At 38.9% G+C, this 22,062-nt stretch overlaps 1 protein-coding gene across 1 annotated transcript; it reads right to left on the reverse strand.

The window, feature by feature from the left end:
• Positions 1–4,745: 4,745 nt before the first annotated feature.
• PARD6B (par-6 family cell polarity regulator beta) lies at positions 4,746–21,711 on the reverse strand. Its single transcript, XM_040608906.1, has 3 exons — positions 21,378–21,711; positions 17,549–17,771; positions 4,746–9,461 (listed from the first exon to the last, which is right to left on the reverse strand). The coding sequence occupies exons 1-3, from the start codon at positions 21,441–21,443 to the stop codon at positions 8,632–8,634; spliced, it is 1,119 nt and encodes a 372-aa protein (XP_040464840.1). The 5' UTR covers positions 21,444–21,711; the 3' UTR covers positions 4,746–8,631.
• Positions 21,712–22,062: the final 351 nt, after the last annotated feature.

A 22,062-nucleotide genomic window follows, 5' to 3' on the forward strand; every position in this document is an offset into this window, starting at 1 on the left:
GATTTCCCCAAATCTTTCCTCAAAAGTAGGGACAGACACAGCAAGCTAAATCTAGTCAGTGCATCCTGATGATAGCACCAGACAGGCCCTTTTGTGCTACACCTGCGGTGACTAAAAACCTCTTATGTGAAAAATTGTACAGTATTTGCAAAACCTGATCTTCCACTGACCAGCACCGCATAGAGAAGAATCACATTCCATCCCTGGGCAATTAATTTCTCTTTTCAATTTAAGCTCTCCAGATCTGGGCAGCCTTCGTCTGCGTGTTTGCAGAGTTAACAGCATAGACCTGTTCCCTGCTCAGCCAGTCAGGTACCATTTATGCTGCAGACCCCAAGGGGTTTTATTCTGTATCTCTGAAAGCAGTGTTTCTATCAGGGAAAGATGTACCAAATAAGACTTCATTGAGATTTGGAAAGTATATTTGGGAAGCTTTACCAGACCAGAATGAAATGTATTGCAGATTAACTGCTACAGAACTAAGTTTTCCATTATAGATGGGAGGAAAAGCATGAAGAGGTATGTTTAGAAGACAGACAAGGAGCCAAGGGGAATACTTTAGGTGCTTTAAAAGTACAGCACCAACTTACATTCCTCCTGGTTATTTCATATAGACTATGCCATCCATGTGAGCTTTAGCACTAGCATGAATTATTTACTGCAGAGGAAACCTCTCAAGAGAAAACAGTGCTAAACAGAACAGATCACACATTATATTTCTGTTTCCATGATCAAATGGTTTCATGACCTCTGCATCTCAGCTGTGAGATTAGGATAACCCTTCTGTCTTCACTATCCTAACAGTTTATCAGTTTAAAGCTCAGTCAAAATACAAGGAAAGCCACATGCTGAATTACTTCATTTTTTCAAGATACTAACTCTGCAGGATGACTCAAAAATCAAACTATTTTCTACATTATACAGATCCAGTTTCTAATGACCTGAAGTATTTTTGAAGGACAGTTACATCATTTCAGTGTTTAATAGCCAAATTGTATTGCACAAGTATTTTTTTTGCATTAAGTTTTACCTCATTTATTCATGTTTGCAAAATGTACCTACTTTTCTTATTTTATAGCACAGCATAGAAAGAGTATGAAGGGCAGGCTTAACAGGGTTATTAGGGATTTAAGCTATTAGGATTTAAAATTTCTGAATTATAAGTCCAAGTGTTTTATGTAACCTTATGTAGCATTCAGAAAGTCAGAGAAATCTATGTTTATATATTCAATACTTTCTCCTCAGCATTTTAAGCATTCCAAATCCTTTGCATCCTCCAACTGAAAGACGAGTACCCCACTTTTCCTTTTTTTCGCTGGGTCCACAATATCCAGAACAATAGCAAAACAGCAAACGAAAACAGATTTAGACATGTCAGATTACAATACACATCAGCTTTGTCTGTTGTACCACACCAACGGAATGTGCTTTATACAAGCATGAACCCCCTGCAGTGGATGCACTACTTTCTCTAGTTCCTCTCACATTATCTGCTGTTCTCATCTGTCCCTCAAACTCCGTTCCTTGTTTCTGAGCATTGACATTGCATCAGTGACTACAAAAAAAAAAGCACCATATCAGTAACTAGGTGTTACCAGGTGCTCAAACGAAAGCATTCTGAAGAAGTCATTTCACCACCGAGAAAGAGAACCATGTTCTCCTGTAGAAAGCCAATGTGGGGGCAATAATGCTCTTACTTTCTTAAACGGTAATATCACAGAGCCCAAGTCTTTCACACTGATGCAAGGTATTTCCTCATACTATCAGGTAATAAATGGTAGTTCAAGTAGAAAGGAAAGTTAATTGGAAGGACAGGAAATAAGATATTATTTGGAACACTTCTGAAGTGCTATAACAACAAATGCTGGTTAAATAGCACAGCACTTTTTCAAATCACTTTGTGCTTCATATTTCTAAAACACTTACAAAATCAAGCATACTACATTAACTCCTCAGAGCCAAATTTATCTCCTGTTTGAGAGGTAAAGTACACAAGCGATTTATCATAGCTGCACAAGGAATCCAAATTCTTAAGTCTTGGCTACAATCTCACCTCTCCAAGAACCAGCTGTACCATTTCTTGCATACTTCTACGGCATCTAAGAACGCTATTGTTACTGTCCAACACACTTTTCCTCATGCTAGTATTGGAAGCCATTTATGAAGCTACCTTGAAAATGATTATTCCTCTCTAGCATTACCACATGCAACTATACAAGTATCAATATTCAGATACTATTATGTATTCCAAAAAACATGTTCATCAGAAGCAATTCAGACAAGTCTGAAACGAGAATGTCACAGCTAGTTTTAAGATAACAAGAAAACTTCAAAGAGGTATTTAGCACTAGTCTAAATCTTTCTCCTGTTGGTACACCAAGGAGAGGAAGATTTTCAGTTAATTACTTATGAAAATCCCACAGAGTCTTTGTATCTGCAACCACACATGAATTTTCAATTTCATAGAATAACTGAAGTCCTAATACCTTTTTAAGAGCTCACCACCTTCAGAAAAGTTAAGTACTGCTGGCATTTAAAGGACAGATATTGCATGGTATTTAAAGTTGCATTCCTTCCCCAAGGAGGCAGCAGTCGGGGAAGTTACAATCTTGCTTTACAATTAGTTTCTTAGTTTAGAAAAATTACCAATAGGTATTACAGCGATTTATTTGTAGAAATAGTGTTGCTGACCTGCATGAGTATGCATTTTAGTCTTACGCCCTTAAAGCGTCCCAGATTAGCTTCCGTACTGTGCCTCCACTGCAGATTGAGTCCAGGTCAATGTTAGTTAGCATTAAGAGTCTCCTCCTTCCATTCCTGTCCAACCTAAAGCACCCTATCAAGCTTACTTTATCCTCACAGATACATGCATACCTGAGGACATGTTCCTTAGTCTTTGCTCCTGCAATCACCCCTTTGATTCTTAGTGATCTGACTTAGGACAAATTACATCATACATAGAAGACTGCTGGAAGGTACAGAAACATTAATGGATACTAATGGTCCAGCTAAAGAGTCTGTACTCTTGCTGCACAGAACACGTCCTGCCTCAGTGAAAGCACCCCACACAGTCAGTGTCAGTCCCAAGCCAAGGAATGCTGGAGGAGATGTATTCATAGCGAGTTTGGGTCAGCACCAGGCTGTGTGGAAGCATACCTTACATGAAATAGTGTCCTCTACTATTTTTACCTTCTTAAAAATGACTGCTCAGGAAGATACAATTCACTATCAAATAACTCAAAGCTGGTAAGTGGAAATTATATTCAATTCCACTTTTTCACTCTATCTGTTGATATTTAATTCCCTCATGCAAAACTGTTTACACAGCTTTATTGCTTTTTACAATCTTTTTCAGGCTATCAGTCCTCTACCACTCAGTTCTGATATACTAAAACCAGCCTGCAATGCAGGTGATGTTACTTTCCTAACATAGTTTGGGGTTTTATGCTAGCAAGTACGGGGCTGACGTTTTCACTGAACTATCATAGCTCAAGATGGGCTCCCGAGAGGCAAGTCTGCTTGGCATTCACATATTACGCATGCAAAATTAAGACAGATTCCCCCTCCCCCCACATGCACACTTAACCTACACTGAATTATTTGCTATTTTATTGTCTAATCTTGCAGTCTGCAATCCTTCAGTTTTTGCTCCTCTTGTTTTGTCAAATCTATTCGAAATAGCCAATAACTGAAAAATTTCAGCTGCAATGCTAGAAAGTTACTTCCTCCCACAACAATTTACATGTCAAAGAAGAGTCAGTAACTTGGAAATCTCTCCCAGTTTCAGAACTTTATGCATTTGGACGGAAGTTCTGAAGTCAGAAAAAGACTACGCCTGAATTTAACACAGGCAGGATGAATTTTTAAAGCTCACACCATTTCAAGCATACCACACCTATTTCAGCATTCCTGTAGGAAAGGGGTAAGCTGTGCAAAGTAAAGAGATTTCTTCCAGCTATAAGACCATTCAGACCCAAGTTCACAGATGAAACAGCCTAGGTTCTTTCAGCTGCATACCAAGATACCGTAACGCTGTTCTCAGTCTTTTTGTCACCTCCCCGTAGCTACATAGGCAAGCATGAAAAGTACTGAACCATACAAATGAAATTAGTCATGCATGTATGAAGTAAGGTACAGAACAGAAGTCATATGACTGCCCCCAAGAACAGCAGCCACAAAAGCCCTACGCGAAAGGGCTAAACAAACTCAGGTCTTTTGTCACTAGGTAAATGTTTACAAGGGCTGCCAAGGCATTAGATACGGAAGAAAACATTTGCAAGTGGAATGGGTTCAAGTTAAAACTTTGATACAGAGTTATACCAAATACTTACAGTAACAGTGAAAACCTCCACATCACCAGCAGCACTTGATAAAGGTGATGGAGGATGAGGAACCATCTCCCAGGCAGGCCTCATGACCTAAAGTTTACTATGAACAGTCCTCAGGCAAGCGATACAATGTAAGATTCATTATTTGCAGCTACTGTAGGAATAAGCATATCACAGGTTAGTCAACAGGACTGAAGGACAAGTGTTTGGAACCCTTGCACACACTCCATGTGTAGAGATTGCTCCAGAGGCGGCCGCAGAGGAAGCTAATGATTAAGACTGCTATGGAAACAGAGCCCAATTAGCTGCCCAAGAGAAAAAAAAAAAACAACAAAACCAAACCCCATCTACTTTCACGCTTCAGAATAAAGACATATTCTTCTTCATTTTTACTTAACTAAATTGAGAAAAAACCCATTTTATTTCTATATCCATTTATTATTCCAGTCTGTAAAAATATAAGACTAATATACAACTACATCTAGCTTGATTGTGTAAAATCAGTCTTCATTCAGTGAGATACCAATGTACATTATACATTAAAGTTGTAAGAAAAATACTGATATTTGACATTTTAAACAAGTTCATATAATGTAAAAATCACATTGCAAGTAAAATTTAATTAGAAAATACATAATATTCACAAAAATACACATGTTAAAGACAGCTTGTGAGAACATTGTCCTAAATTTAATTCAGCTGTGGAAAAAAACATATTCACAGTTAGGCTTGACTTTTCCAGTACCATAGCAGAACTTCAAAGTAAATGCATCTTAATTCTGTTAAGAATGTGTTCTTTTTCCTATTAAGGTGCACTTAAATGTCCCAGTCATAAGTAAGGAATGACTTGTCCCCCCACTGTGCAGGTACACAACATGTAACACTAGTCAAAGGAATTTTAGTTTTCCATTCCATTTTGAAATAATTTGGATATTTATAAATTAATTTATAAAAAATGGATTGAAAATACAATTTACATATACAGAATACTTAATACACAAAGATTACATTAATAGCAGCGTAATATTGTCAATCATGCGTAGCATCCTCACTATCACTTTTGGATTTTGTCTTTCTTTAGCTAAAGATAAAATCTATATAAAACAGTCAAGCCTTTAAGTATTTTCTTCCAGGGAGAAAACCGTAAAGATGTTAAAAATTTAGGAGGTAGTGAATGAAAGGCTAACAATATCAGCATATTTTAAAAAAACCTTATACTGAACCCCAGTATCATTTATATATAAAATTAAGTTTAGCCACTCATAATCAACGATTGATCATCCTGAAGCAACAATTTAAAAGTATTTCATAATTAACAGTGTATGCATTTAGTAAGATATGGAAGAACTTTAGAAACTTCATGGTAACTGCAGCATTAAGCAATTACATGCTCTGCAGTCTGTCGTCATAACTGTAAATACACACTTTTAAAAACCCATTTTTAGGTTCGTTCTTTAATGGTTTTACCAAGTCCCACCAAATGCTTAGTTTTACTGCAAGTTACTAAACTTCTGTAAATCAGAACGTGATGCGTGTCAAAAGTTATATAACCTCACATTTAGATTAATCAGTTTGTAGGAAGGTCCCAAGAGATGAATTCTCATGCAATTTAGAGTAGGACCCTAGGTGAATTTCTGCAAGCCCTTAATACTGGCATATATATTCAAAATATTCATGCATCTCTTAAGTAGAGTTTGGCGGCACACTAACCTTGTGTGTTTGTACCTAAGCAATACGTTACCTTGCAACACCAGCATTCTTGGACTCAACCCTCCTGTGCAAGTTAATAGCTCAGAGCTACTATCCAAGCTGCAAAATACTCATGTACAACGTTAGGCCTGTAACGCATTTCTGCTGACTGAAAACATTACACCATTATTAAGCGCACTACCAGTTCATTTTCTGTATCTGTGGACCTCATTCCTCTTCTCAACCAAGTGCCTTTATTCCTTTGATTATTCACAATACATTCAAGTAAACAAAAGGCACAGAAGTGCAAACTAGCATAATAAATGAAAGTCACCCTCCACTGATGATTTCATATAGGAAGGAAAGTTTTGTTAAAGGAAAATAAAAAGACATTTTGAAGTAAACGATCTTCCTTAAATAAAGGAAGTGTAGAGCAGCACTGTCAGACAACATGTATATTTAAAGTCTACATGTTGCAGAATAAACACTTATTTTCCTCATTTCACAATAAGTGGATGTAGTTACTTCATTTTTAGTAATTATAAGCAAAACTAGTAATATCCTTCAAAATTCTTGCTCACATTGGAAAAGATTCCAGGGCCTCTCCACATGCACACTGAAGAAGCCATAAATAAATCTGATGAAGCAGACCTCTAACCTGTATTTGCAGAGTACCATTGTCTGTTATGCTAACCCTTCAGAAGTCAAAATGGGCATGAATGCTTTCTTGACATCTATGAGACTTGGAATTCCAATGGTATTGAAAGCTTGAAAATGCTGCTGCTCATGAGATGTGGATTTAAAATTTGCATTTAGTAAAATTAAACAGCTGTAATTTCAGAAGCAATTTTGTTTACATCATTACAAGAATCTTAAAGAAATACAGTTTTAGCCTCTGATAGCCTAGAAAGACTTTCACAGATGCCTTAATATTAAACTTACAGTTAGTCTCTTGCTAGTAAAGTTACCAGAGGTAGATGTTTCCTCAAGATAGATTGAGGGGAAAAAAAGAAAGGGGTTAGTCTCCTTTCCTGTTCATATCTCCCCACAGGGCAGAACACGCTTCCAAGAACCTTAACTGCTGGCTCTGCTAAGCACAGCACCACAGTACAGAACTGGTAGCATCCTACTTCCTCCTTAGAGGCTGACAGACTACTGGACCCCTGGCGAGATGCTCCATCCATCCTTCTCCCCAATCCTATTAGCCCCCATCTCATTTTCCTGCCACAACTTACGTTCCCAGAGAAGGGTCAGGTCAGGCAAGGAACTGTACCAAAGTGGTAGAGCAGGAAATACTAAAAGGGAAAAGGAGAAAAATAACGCTAGAAGCCTCTCCCTGCAATTCTCCTAGGAAGTTTGCAGCTGATTACACGCATACTTACATACTTGCAGTATCAGGACTTGTCATCAGTGTTCTGTTTTACATATAGCAACTTCGTAATATCCAAAACACCCAGCCAGTGGTACAAAGATCAACATTTTACAGTTTTGTCCATTTTGATGAACAATTTAGTATCACATGGCTCAAGCAAGTTCTATTAAAGGCTCATTCTGACTTAAAACTTTTTTTAATTCAGGGATTTAACCTGATTTAAACTGTTCTACCTTGTTCGGGTTTGAAGAAAGTCACTTCTTAGGTAATTCAGACTCACTACAACAAACCTTTGCTAGTAGAAACCTTTACAGCTTCTACTAGGACTGCGATTTTAACAGATTACGTTATTTCCATAGCATTATGTTTACATTTGATTTTTTTTTAAATTTACTGGCATTAGCAACTAAATCCAATTATTTCCTTAACTACTGCAAACTAAAGTGAGAACAGGTCTTTGATGCATAAGTGTTAAGACTTTCCCATTTGAATTTCAAAATCACAGTCATTAAAAGTAAGCTTACCTGGCCATTAAAAACCGTAAAGCTGCATGACTAATGAGCCTGTGGTTGCACATTCACTCACAAAGGAACAGTCAACTTCAGAAGCCCCCACCTTCAAAACCTGACTGTTGTCAAGTTGCTGATCACTATCACATATCCCTATTGCTCAATGTGTCATTCAGGGAACTAGACCAACCACAAACATCTCTTCCCACCCCACCTCATGCTTACTTTTCAGTTTCCTCAAATACACAAACAGCTGTACCAGCTAAACAGCAGTCCAGAACAGGAATGAAGTGGCTAAAGCAGCCCCATCATACGTAAGCAGCACTTCAGATGAACATGAAACCACAGTACATTAGTCAACCTCACATAATAATGCAAGTATACTTCTATAGAACCAGTAGTATTCTGCATTTAAAAAAAAAAAAATCAAGTACCTTTAAAAAAACCTCACAGCCATCTCTTAGCTATCCTTCATTTTCAATTTAAATTTTCCTCATTCAGTTGCAGTGTTATTAATTAGCTTCCATCTTTGTGAAGTATTTACATTGAAGTGCAGAATCAACTGAAGTTAAGTCAACTTACATAATTTTGAACTTCTTGTATTTACTTTTTTCCCTCCTTTTAATCTAACTGCAGTGCTTGATAGACGGAGAGGTATAAAATGTATTACATATTAAGCCAAATTGAAACATGTATGGCATCCTTACTTAATACAAAGTACACCAATGTAATTTCATAGTGTTATTATAGTTCCATCTTCTTCTAATGACTTATGATCTGCATCTTGTACTTCATATTCCATGCTAACATTGCCTGCTGAATGATTCAAGTTCATCTCACTGGAAGGAAGGAATCCATTTTGTGCTGATTCATGAAGGAGTTCAATTTGTGTCAATGACTCTAGGCTTTCGCTGGTAGGTGCAGCTTTTGGAATCTGTTGTGGCTCACCGCTGTCTTCAATAACAATGTCCTCTTCATCACTCTCCTCTTCTCCTTGCAAGAAATTTGTTGAAATATTTGGCGTGCTACTTGGAAGACTAGATTCAGTAGACTGACCAGAGCTGCCAGAAGTCCGACTGTTCCTCACAACATTATTTCTCTGGTTTGCTGGTCTTACTGTAATGATCAGATTATGGCTGTTTGCAATCATCATGTCTGTAACCTGATCAAGGCTTTTTCCTGAAACCTCTATTCCATTCACCTCCAGTACTTCATCATTGACAGCCAATAAACCTGTGCTTTGAGCCAGGCCTCCAGGGACAAGCCTAGATATGAAAATCCCTGGAACTTTCTCTAATCCATGTGGCGTCACTCTGACACTAGAGCCGTCTCGTATATAGAATCCAAGGGGTTTGTCGGTTCCATATTTGTAAAGTCGTACCCTACGGTGGGTTTCTGGAAGAATATCTACATCTATAATAGAAGACACTGGTCTGAAGTCTTGTGGCATGCTAATGACAATGTGTGGTTTCTTCTTGTGATTATCTGGACGTAACACATTTGATAAGACATTTTTCTTCCTTGTCATAGTATCCGTACCAAAGGCACTGTAGTCTGCATCTTCTGTAAGACATAGCACATTGATGATTAGATCACTTTATATGCGGTCCATACCACACTGCTATCATGTTTTAGGTTAGCAAAATGAAATATCTGATCTACAAGGTTACTGGCTTGCCATAGTAGAACCATTCCTCTCTACACATAAAACAAGAGCTTTAATGTCACAAGATTCGAAGTTTTTAATACTTTTAGTTTCCTTCTACCAAAGGAAACAAAAAGTTAAAGTTAGCAGCATAGCAGCAGCACAGACACAAAAAACTGTAGCTGTTTGAGAGAAAGGTTAGAATGGAAAGAGTGAGTACATTCCTAGAAACATTTTAATTTTATTCAGAGTAATTCTACTTGCTAGTTTTCTCTCCTCAGGTTACAGATCATTGGAAAAGAAAGAATGAAAAAGGAAAGCAGCCAGTGTGCCTATTATTGCCTAGTTCCTGGAAGCTAGCCAAGTGACCTGGATTCAAACTCCAGAAAGCTTATTCCATTCTGCACTCTCTTCCCTGCCCCCATGCAATGTAGGTAAAATGGCTATGGAACAGAAACAAAGAAATCTTGCACACAAATACTTCAAGCAAAACTGTTCATACAAACTATGTTGTAACTGTCTCAATTTGATACATAAGTATGCTTAGAATTTTTTTAAAAGAAAACATAGACAAGTCATACAAATACCTCTAATGGGAGGGAAAAACATGTCTGTGGAAGCAATTCTGATGTCTGAAATGCCTATTTACCAAAAGGAGGCTTCCATTTTTCTTTTTAATATACTATAACTCCCCAAAACCAATGAACCAAAACACATTCAGATCTGAGTTTCTTGGATTTACACTCATATTTTTGCAACACTACATAGATTCCTTTTTTCCGCGGCGGATAAAAAAAGCCTAATCAAGCAGAACTGGTTTGCACTAACCCTGGAATTCAGAAAAGTTGGGATTTCTTTGTACTATCACATTAAGATGCCATTGGTACAGCTGAGAAAGTAAAAGAATTGCTATACACTTCAACCCGTGAATTGAAATAACTATAGAAATGCTGAATTTCAGGAGAGTTGTCAATTGCTGATGAAAAAAAGTGAGAGCTGGTAAGTCAGAAGTCGGGGGTTTTTTTTCTAGGCTAAGATACATAGACATGTACCAGCTGTATTTCAATTCTTCAGATGCTATAAGCAAAATAAAGAAACCAGTTCTGAAGCAATAGCCTAACACTATTCCAGCATGTAATACTAACTCTCCCCTTCCCCAGACATCAAGGTTGCTGAAAATAGAGTTTAAAAATAAAATTGGTCTACTAAGGCAGCCTTGGGCTTAGTATTCTAAAAAAGATAAATGACAACAGGAAAAGAAACAAATTTAAATTAGCCCACAAAAACACCCTGAAGGTATTTATTATAAACTCATACCTTGTGTGTACCCAATGGCAATAAAATAGTTCATCAACATGGTTTAAAAAAAATATGCATGCTGATGAAGGCCTTATTTACATTTCTTAACTTTTTTGTTTAAAAAATAAGCACATCTTTAGGGAAGCAAAGCTGTTTGCTAACGACTAACATCATCTGCATTAGTTTACAGATAAAGCTGTTCAACAAACAGGAATTATTTCTGAAGACAGCTAAATCTATATGGCCATACTATACTCTGGAGTCACAAGGGAAGGCCACAAAGATGATCAATGGGCTGGAGAACCTGCCCTATAAGGAAAGGCTGAAGGAGTTAGGGTCTTTTCTTTCTGCAGAAGAAAAGGCTTGGGGAGGAACCTCACCACAGTATGTCAGGACTCAAACAGTGGCTGCCAAGCCATGGGTAAAAAGTTGCACTGGGAGAGGTTTAATCTTTTTTCCTTTTTTTCAAGTGACAACAGTAGATCACTAGAACAACCTCCATGGGATGCAGCGGAGTCCCCATCACTACAGGTTCTCAAGATGCAGTTGGACAAGGTGCTAGATAATCTCATCTAGGCTCCCTTTGCCATACAAGGTTGGGCCAGATTATCTTCTGAGGTCCCTTCCAACCTGGGCTGTTCTGTGATTCGATGAATTGTACAAGGAAGAGTAGGGAAGTAAAAGCAAACAGAAAAACCTACAGCAGCTACGCTTGAGAACATTAAATTAAATGACTGTGAATACAGGAAATAATTTTTAGTTTATTTGGGAGTCTGAAAGGTTCTCAGAAGAGCATGGAATTACTACTGTTACTCAGCAACAGAGTTAAAGAGGAAAAAAAATTGTAATTCAATGTTAAATTAAAATAACATTAGGTCAAGCAAAAAGACTTTAGAAAGCCTAAAATCTGTTCTTCAGATGCTTAAGAGTGTTAAGTCAGTTGTGTTGAAGAGTGGGTTGATTAAAAAACAACCCAACCTCCCAAACCAAGGCACATAACAGGCAGACTATGTCTGAAGTCTAACACATCTCCACAAATGCAAACTTACCATTTTCTCTGTAAAATGCATTCTGGGACACCTAACTGACTGAAGATCAGCCATTAAAAATTCCGTACTCTACTGCTGAAAATTAACATGCTAATTTTTCAGACAGCATGGAGCAATTCTTTTAATGTTTGCTTAAAATTTATGATCAAAGAAAAAAGTGTGAGAAGTTTTGCCCTTATCTCTACTGACAACCCATCCAACCAGTTTCAAGTTAGACATCTGGTCGGTACATTGGGAGGATTTTTGCAATTCAATGAGTTGCAACAGCTTCTCTTTTTTTATTTGGAACTACAGTTGCCTACAAAAAAACTTTGAAAGGGCAATTGTGAAATAAGATACTAGACAGAAGTGTCTTGCTTGAAGTGTCTTTTACTGCTAGATACAAAGTAACACAATGACATCAAGACAGCTATAGCGTAGGTGAATAAAGGTTAGTTTTTTAGGTCATGGATTTCCCCCTCCCCCACCAGCAGCTGGTATGCATCTTAGTGATCTCAAAACCTATGTAACAACTTTTTTGTGCAGTGCATGTCTAAGTAGTGTAGATCTCTTGTACTTTAGAACTCTGGTTTTAAGGCCACACAATCAACGTTAAATTCGGTAAAACCAGAGAAAAATAATATTCCAAGGACCAGAAAGGTACTGCATGGACAAGACAGGTCATTTTGCCTCATTTCAAAAGCTTCAATTTTTTGGTTTGTAGTGGTGACACGTATTTCTAGGCATTTAACACCACACTGCTCCAGAAGAGCTCTGTTCTTTGGGAAGTTCCCCAGAAAGCCAATGAGTAAGTTGGAGGCATTTTAGCTGATTAGTTCCATACTGGTCAGGCCTTAACTCGTATTATGCTTTTGTAGAGTAAGCTCATTTAAAGAAAATAGGAAAATTGCACATGCATAACTTATTTGTACTAGAGTGCAAGTAGCTAATTAAAACTCTAGGATCTAGGTACTAACATACTAATACCAGTGAAATGCTAGGTTTCCACTGCTTTTAGTACAAGACTTTGTTTAGAAACAGTACACAGGAAGGAAAACAGCATATTAAAACATTGTCAGTATTGATCTTTCTTACAAGTACTCTTCCACATGCGTTGCAACATTAAAAGGTATTCAGCTTTGGGTTTTTTCCTCCTTAAAGTGTACAACTTCAGATTCTTGTCAAAGAATCCGAGTATCTGGTATTTTACACATTCTGTCATACTAAATGTATATCACATTCAACATTGCCACAGTGGGCTGTAAGGCTTCTTCACCTTCATAGCAGGCCACATACTGGGATGCCTCTCCCTGCCACTCAGGCCTTCCTACATGGTAAATTTGGCAGGTACTACATACACAAACATATACACATTTCTTACATCCAAGAAGTAGATTTATTGCTGTGATCATTTGCAGGACAAGTTTGTGCTCTTGACCCGAGAGTTGGATCTTGAACTATTCACAACTTTCCCTGAACAAGAAATTAGAGTTCACAAAAGAATCATCAGCCAGCCTGCCTTACCACCAAAGAGGAGCTGATAAGGCTGAAAACTTTTCTCCAAATTTTTCCATAGTTAGAAAAACTGTGATGAACATCAGTTGCAAACGGCTGGCTTTGAAAGAAATACTAAGTAAATATATTTGTACGCAAAATAAAAATTCAAAGTGCTTTTTAGACAAAAACAAATATCAGAAAAACATTTAATGGAAGAGATATGAACTTTAAAATTCTTTCAGAAGACAAATATAAAATCAGAAATCTTAACACTGAGCTGGTGCTTTTGTTTTTAGAAATTTATTTAAGTTACATGACACATTATTGAAATAAAACCATTCCAAAATTGCAAGCCATATGTCAAAACATTTAAGAAACTATAAAGCATCAGGGTTGTTTGGTTTGTTTTTTTTTCCATTGTAATTAGTCCTAGTAGTCTAGTAATTCAGAACTAGTACAAACCTTTATACACTTTAAGCTACATAATTTGTGGGGAAAAGAAACAGCAAAAGGTTGATGAAAACACATCCCCAGATCTCAGCCAAACAGCATGACTCTGTTTAACCTCTCTTCCACTGCTAAACAAATTTTCTAAAGCAATATTCAAGTACAAAGGCATCTTTGTTCTGGCACCTCCCTAATCAGTTTAAAGCTGCAGTGGAAAATATTTTGGCATAAAGCCAAAGGACAAGGTGTTAACTACAGATAGTGTTAAGGAGAATGTCCACATAGTGCAAGAATGATTTTTCTCCCAACAGTTTCAAGCTCAAGGTGGCAATCTGTAGACACTTACTACATGAAACTTAAAACGAGACCACAAATGCCCAGTCTGGTTTCAATTTAACAGTGTTCAAGACAGATTTTTAAAATGTTTTCCTGATCCATTTGCAAAGCAGCATAGAGTTATGCCTCAAGAATTAAATTTTCACCCCCCTTAAATAATTAGTACATTTAAATATAGATACAATTTAGCATTTTTTTAAAGAAGCCCCAAGAAATCTTGTCTCTTTAGTCACAAGTTATAACAAAACATGGCTTTAGGAAACTAACCTATGTTTTTAGGAAGACAACTAAGAATACCTAGGATGTTCCAGAAAGCTGTATAAAAAGCTAGGTCCTCTTACCTTTCACTAAAATGAAAGCTTCTCAGTGAAGAACTCTACCTCAAGAGGCACAAATAAATTAACCAAAGAATCCACTTTTTACTATATACAGCCACATACTTGCAGAACTCATGCAAGAGTTGTGTATCATAATTTAATATCCTCCAATTGAGTTTTAAGGACATTATAATGAAATTATCTTCTGTTATCTCTATTATTATTGTATTTACAGTGCAAAGCCCTCCATGTCAAACTGCCCTTCAGCGTCTGAGTGGACTGTGTTCCTCCCCCCCTCCCCAATTTTATCTTCAGTAAGATTTTTCTCACAGACAGAGTGGCTCCCATACATCTGGATTTAATCATGATACATCAGTTTAACCTTTAAATTCCAGATGTCAACAGTACCTGTTAATCTGTTATACTGCAGATAGAAAGAAATTCCAATAAGGAACTGTTTTCCTCAAACTGATAGCCAGTTGTTACTTGTGCAATGTCAAGCTCTAGTTCAGATTTAGCACTGGAACAGTTTAAAATATTTTAAAGGAATTTAAATACACTTAGAAGAGTCTAAGGGGAATGATTTCACTACTTTACAGGATCTCTAGGTTTCTTACCACATTAACCAATACACATAAATGCCTAATTCAAACTTTCTAGCTTTCATAAATTAGGAGTCAAAACCAAACAGGAAAGAGTATTTACTTTGAAATTTCAGAAATTGTGTTATGCCAAAGTCACATTTTCGCAATTGTTAGTTATTAGTATGTGCAAAAGCATCTTGCTGCTCCTGTTTCAACCTCCCATTCAACATCCTGAACACTCCATGCATGCAATATACTAAGTTAATATTAATTATCCTAGATTTTATTGTAGTTTGCTCATACCTTATATTAGCTTTCCACAAACTGCATGTAGCTTCTAAACAGGCAAGACAGTACAATAAAACTTCGTATCTTAAGACAGAAAAAACTCTTACCCCCGTGGCCTTTTGCCAAAGATGTTAAATTCCCAACTATTATTGCTGGAAATACAAAACCAGGTGAAGTTCCATCAGAAAACCCGCAGAAGTTTTTCAGATTTAAAAGAATGCATGAAAGCCACAAGAAGCCTTGCAGGTGGAAAAGTAGCTTACATCACTTAGTAGTTCTAGTTCCAAAACAAACAGAGATCAGAGTACCTCCATCAATAGCAGGTGTGTGTTCAGACATTTGATTTTCAATTTCAGAGGTACAGCCAATAAGGATCTGCACAATCAGATGAATTAACCATGCCTAAACAAATTATGACACATCTCTAACTCCCCCAATTCACCTTTAGTTACAGGCAAATTATCAGAAATAAAATACAGAATCAAGTTATTTCCTTATTTTCCGTCAAACAAACCTGCTAATAAAGTCAAATTTAATCACAAGTGATCAAAGTGGTCACAACTAATTCAGAACAAAGTACAGTGCTGGAAGTGCTGGACTCAGATGCCAGCCTGGGTTCTTTATTCCCTAAAACTCTATAGCAAAACGACTCTAGTGTCAAACAGAAGGTGATGACAGCTGTTACTTTCTACAAAGCTTTTCCTGCTACTCAGTTCTTGGCATGATAAACTTCAGTGGATTAATCTTATTTCTAGTTCTATGCATTGTTTCAACTCCATTATCAACTCCCTGCACAAGAATAATAAGAAGTAACCCATCATGCTTTAAATAAAGGTACAATGAAGGTATAAATCGTAACAAAGTTAACACAAGTAACAATCTAAAAGCATATGGTGTTAAAATATAAACTCAATAATCCCAGTCTGACAAAGTGGCTTATCTGTTCTCATCATATGGCTACTGTAGGAGATTAAACTGAATCATAGACTTTTTCTGCCTCTAAATACTATTAAAGCAAATAGTTCATTCCTTTGGCAATTCAAGACTGGAAACATAGGTCTTACTAGACTATATTATCCCCAATACAAATAAAACACATATTTTACTAGTAACACAGCAGCTAGCCACATTGTTTTTGAATATTATTTTTGTTTCAGGCTGTTGCAGAGCTTATTCATTTTTTGGAAATGAAAAGTGATAAAAGCTTCTGATAGCCAAGTATTTTCTAAGGAAAATAAGCCTGTCTTCACAACCACCAGAAACGGGGCATGTCTTTATAAAATAGCCAAGCAAGAAGCAGTCTGCTATTCAAAGATCAGTTGACTGCCTTATGATAGGAAATGCACGTGCATACGTTCATACTATACACAATGCATGCACACTTGCATACTGGTGTAACTAAGCAGAAAACCAACAAGTGCAGAAATCAGGGGGTTTTGACTTCTCCAGATTAAAAGAATTTCAAGTCACATCACAAGATTTATCCCTTCCCATTCAGTTCCATATAGCAAATATGTTCTCCTAGAGAAGAACAAATACAACTTCAGATTTGTGTGGGGGTTTTTTTTTCCTTCATGAACAAAAGCAGACATCAGAAAGACAACCAGAACTTCGTGCCTAGAAGTGTTACTTTAAAAGGCAAAGCAGCAAATTGAGCTGCACTCGCATTTGAGGTTTGGTAACTGAAATAAGCTTGTCATTTTGAAAGCTTCAGAATGTTTTATTAGCAAAGCGTGATAAGAGTAGCTTATTATAAAGTTAGTATTTAATTTATACTGACATTTAATACTTCATGTAATAATAAGACTCAAGATTCCTCCTTCCCATCCTTATAATGGCCTCACTTGTCTGATCAAGATTGGAATTTTAAGTGAAAGGCATCCAACATACAGAGCAGAAAACCCTAGAGATTTAAAGTTTATTTTCATTTACTTACATAAAACCAGAAAGAAGCATTTACTAGAGATTTAACTTGTCTTTATCTAACTGAACTAAATACAAGGAAAAAAGCACAAAGTATAAATAGGTTGCCTGAGGAAGCCTCTTGCAAGACAGATGAGTTGTAAATACCTTTCATAAGCCATAATTATTACGGAATTCAACATGATGAAATAGGACTGAAGGGTTTTTTCCTCCATACGTCATACTGTTCACTGCAACACAGTATAACTGGATAAACTGATGATTCACAGACTTCAAGTGCACCTACCTTTTCTCTGAATGAAAATCCTGAGTAGAGGATTGGCTGTGGAAACAGCTTTATGATAATTGTCATCGTTATTGATAGGCAGCAGGTCCCCATGAATGTCCGTATATCCCACTAGAACATCAACATTCGGTATCTTGTGTACATGCTGCAATAATCCATAGAACTCTTCAAACTTTCCAGGTTTGGACCTCTCCAGAGAAAATCGTCGAAATTCTGCTCCAAACTACAACAAAATGTATCTTACATCATTAATATGGAAATCTAACATCCTCAAGCAATAGAACGATTTGAATGTTAAACCAGAAATTATAAGGAATTAAAAGTGCACTGAAAACTACAACTGATTATTTAGGTGGCATTAAAAGGCCAGTTTAAACTGCTTCTTTTCAACCCCTCAAAGTTGTAACGATTTTTGGTCTCAATAAAACAGGTACTTTTGAATATGCAAAAGTTGTTTGCATTCGCTAATAGAGGATGTTAGCATTAAGGTGACAAACTTTGAGCCTCAGTATCACATACTTGTGTGTGTGTTACACACAGCAGATGTGCAGGTGCACATTATCAAGCCTCCACACCAACCTTTACCTCACAGTTGGTTACAACCTTTTGGAGAATAAAAGCTTTAGAGTTCTCACATACAAAGTAATGAAAATAAGGAGACAAGGACCCCGTTGTTAGCACATTAACAACACAGCAAAACAAGCTACGCCTTCAACACCCCACCTTCCTGCAAAGGTTTCAAATAAAGGAAGTATCTGGGTACATTCCTCTTCTAGAAATACTCCAATTACAATAACATTAACTAACAACAAGGCAGAAGGGATGATTCACATCTGCTTACAAGAAAAGCAAAGAAAAGCCTGCAGGAGGAACTCCCATCACATCAGAAGCAGCGTGCTTAATCATGACATCAGTGAAAGACTTCATCCCGTGTCTCTCTCAAATCCTTCTTCAGCTATGTGAAGTATGAATGCCACAGGTATTGTTCATGCATTGCATCAATTTAAGTTGTTTGGCTTTGAAAGACTACATAGTTTAAACATAATTCCATAACAGAAGTTTAAAAAGCCATCAACCTCACTCTCTATTTGGAGTATATGTTAAATCCTATTGCACACAGCATACAAAAGGCCAGATTTTCAAATGTGTGATTTTTATTTTTCCACATGATGCTATACGTAGTTGGTGCAAACACCAAGAGACTAATAATCGGGCTATTATTTCCTAACACTGTTTGCCATATGCTCAATACTATTATAAAGCAGATAAAAGACAAAAGTAAAACTATGCAATTTCATAGTTTATTTAACCCCCTGAAATGTTCTCATTTTATGTCAAACGTTGCACTCCATTCCATTAAATAGGCTGCACTTACAAATTTAGAGGAGATTAAAGATTGGAAGAGTCTAACTTGAGAAGGCTTCTTGCCACCTGAGCTCTTTACAAATGCATGCTGTTACACTGCTAACTCATCTGGGAAAACACACCACGAGCTATGTCAGCATACTAGGAAATTACTAGAGATAGTCATTTAAGTAAGACTTACTTATAAGAGACATCTTCAAGTCCTCTGTAACACAGCATACCGCTGCTATACTTAAGTCTCCAGCCACGATAGAACATGAACTAAAGTAACCATATCTGTCTTATCAGCATATTGGATTTCATACTGAAAAAATATTCCAAGACATGAGAGGGGAAAACCTGAATTTTCTACCTAGTGAACTAGAAGTTTATTTTGGGTCTTTGATACCATCACCAGGAACTCTAGTCTGGGGTAAAAATTTTAATTTTCTATGACAAGAAAAAGGGAGAACTGGAATATACTATGGAGATTCCCCAGGTCAAGTTCAGACTGGTTACCTAAATTGAATAAACTAGACTAACAAAAAGATTTTGCTCCTATAACTGCAGCTACAGTTGGGCTGTGCTGGCACAGCTTTGTCCTTTGGGGCAGGATTATTGATTTGGAATAGCTAAGTAAAGAGCTGTATATTGCTGATAAGCCTACAAAGGCTAGACCACTCCACATTAATGGACCCCCTCCACCTCCCACACAAGCCTTTCTTCTTCCTCTTTAGAATTGCTTATTTTCATACAGGGAAGATGACTCCTATGCTATATTAAATCAAGGTGCTGTTAAATAATGCATTAGCGACAAGTAGTTCTAGGAATGCCTTGAAACCTGCTACATAATATGCACTTGAGACAGTCCCTATTCATTAGGACTTCTACACTTCTCCACATAAACACCACACACCACATCACACAGATGATCCCTAGATAAATTTTAAATCAAAGAACATGCACAATAGCAAACAGTAAGTCTAGAGTTTTGGGCTGAGAAAACAAGTGTTTGTTTATAAGCACATTGTACTGATTGTTTCCAGCCTTGTAAGAGCATAAATAAAAAGAAAGAAAGAAAGACTTCACCAACTACAGTTACAGCTATGCTTAATTAGTATTTGAAATAATGGCTACCAGGTAATTCCCGTGCTTTCTAGTTTTTGTCCATGTGAGAAGTTAACACTTCAAAGAAATCATCATCATTCAAGCTATAGAGATTAACCATACCTTTTCTAGAAGTTTCAGCATTACGGTATGTTATCCTTAAAAAACCCTCACACAACACCATAAGTCCTGCTTCACCCATACTGCTGCTGTAACACATGACTAGCAGGAAAGGAAGGTACAGAATACAGACAACAGACTGCAGACCAAATTAATAAAAGCCAACGAGATACATTTTTCTACCAAGAGAACACATTCCCATGTATGTGAACTTGCAATTTGCCTAGACAGTGAAAAAGGGGTTTTAACTCAAGTTACATGAATTTAACTAATATCTTGACAGTCCACCTAATACTGCGCATTCAACACTTACAACTGTTAACTGCTGAATGGCATGGCAGTAAAATATGACAAATATAAACCAGAATACCAAAGTTTTGCCTGCAAGACTTTGCTTAACCAGCACATGAAAAATTAGTGATAGGAAGAATGAATGCAGATATACCCACGAGAGAATTTACCGAATTGCGCAAAGCTCTGATGACAATAAACCGCTGGTATAAGCCATACCATATAGATACACAGTCATAAAACAATTTCCAGTGCAAAATCCTCAGATAGCTACTAAAAGAAGGCAAGCTCTTCTTTAATACATTAGCCAGGGCTTACCTCTACAAGTGATACAAGCTGTAAGAATATGCTCTACCCCACATGAAACAGAAACACATAGTCACTAAGTTAATTTAAAAAAAAAAAAAAAGTACAGAAATAGTCACCAATGTGCTCTTTTTTAAATTCTGACAAAAAACAGGTTTTGGAGATTGTGAATTATGACTTTAAACCACCTCTTTCGGCCCAGTTACCCCCAGCTTTCCCCAAGCATCTACATCTCTGTGTTTTTCAGCCTATGCAGAAACTCAGGGGCCAACTCCACCAAAACCACCCTAAATGCACTTTTCCGCTGCAGACACCCAGTAAGCGACAACCCCCCCGCCCCGCTGGCTGAGCCCCCTGCCCGCTGGGCAGCCCTAAGGGGGGTGGCGGGGGAGGGGGCCCGCCCCGGCCTCGGACCGGGCGCCCACCGCCCCCAGGGGCGCTTCAGCGACACCGGGGCCGCTCAGCGGCGGACACCGGCCCCTCGCCCCCGGTGCCACCTCCAGCAGGTGAGTCAGCAGCTCTCACCGCCGTCCCCCCCCGCTTCTCACCGCCCTTCTGCACACGGTGACCAGACGCCCCCGCCGGGCAGCGCCAGGCCGGGCCGGCTCCTTCCCGCCGCCGCCGCCGCCCGCGGCCCTCAGGCGGGGCGGCCAGCACCCACCTTGCTCTTCACCTCCATGGTGCCCAGGCCCCGGCTGCCCGCAGCCCCGCGGTGAGGCCGGCTCATGCCGCCAGACAGTCGGCGTCTCGCCTTCTCTCCTCGCTCTCCCCCGGGTGCCCCCGGGCGCGCTGCGGGAAGGGGGGAGAGGCGGGGGGAGAGGCGGCAGGAGACGGCGAGCGGCGTGGCGAGCGGCGGGGCCCGCAGCCAACTGCCCCCGGCAACCGCGGCCACTCCACCGGCTCCTGCCGCCGCGACGCCTCCGCCCTCAGACAGGGGCGAGGGGGCGGGGCCAAGGCGGCTCCTGGCACCTGCCGCGCCGCCGAGCCAGCGGCCAGCCGCGGGGCGGGGCGGGGCGGGAAACGGGGAGGGCAACGGGGCGGGGCAACGGCGCGGCGCCGCCACAGCGCCTGCGCGGCAGGGAGGGGCGCCGGCCGCGGAGGGAGGGGCCGCGCACCTGCCGCTGCCGAGCATGCGCAGTGGCCGGCGGGCGAGCTCGGCCGCGCACCTGCGCCTGGACCGGCGGGTGCACAAGATGGAGGCGGCCGCCCGGCGCGGGTGAGGAGGAGGGGCTGTTGTGTGATAAGGAAGTCTTTCCCCCCTCCCCTCCTAGGGAGCAGGTGTGGGATGTGCCTCGGCAACCTTTGCTCTGGAGCAGCTGATCTGGTGTGTGCAGGCGGGGCTGCGG

This window comes from Falco naumanni, chromosome 10 (genome assembly GCF_017639655.2).
Source record: "Falco naumanni isolate bFalNau1 chromosome 10, bFalNau1.pat, whole genome shotgun sequence".
Taxonomy (NCBI): domain Eukaryota; kingdom Metazoa; phylum Chordata; class Aves; order Falconiformes; family Falconidae; genus Falco; species Falco naumanni.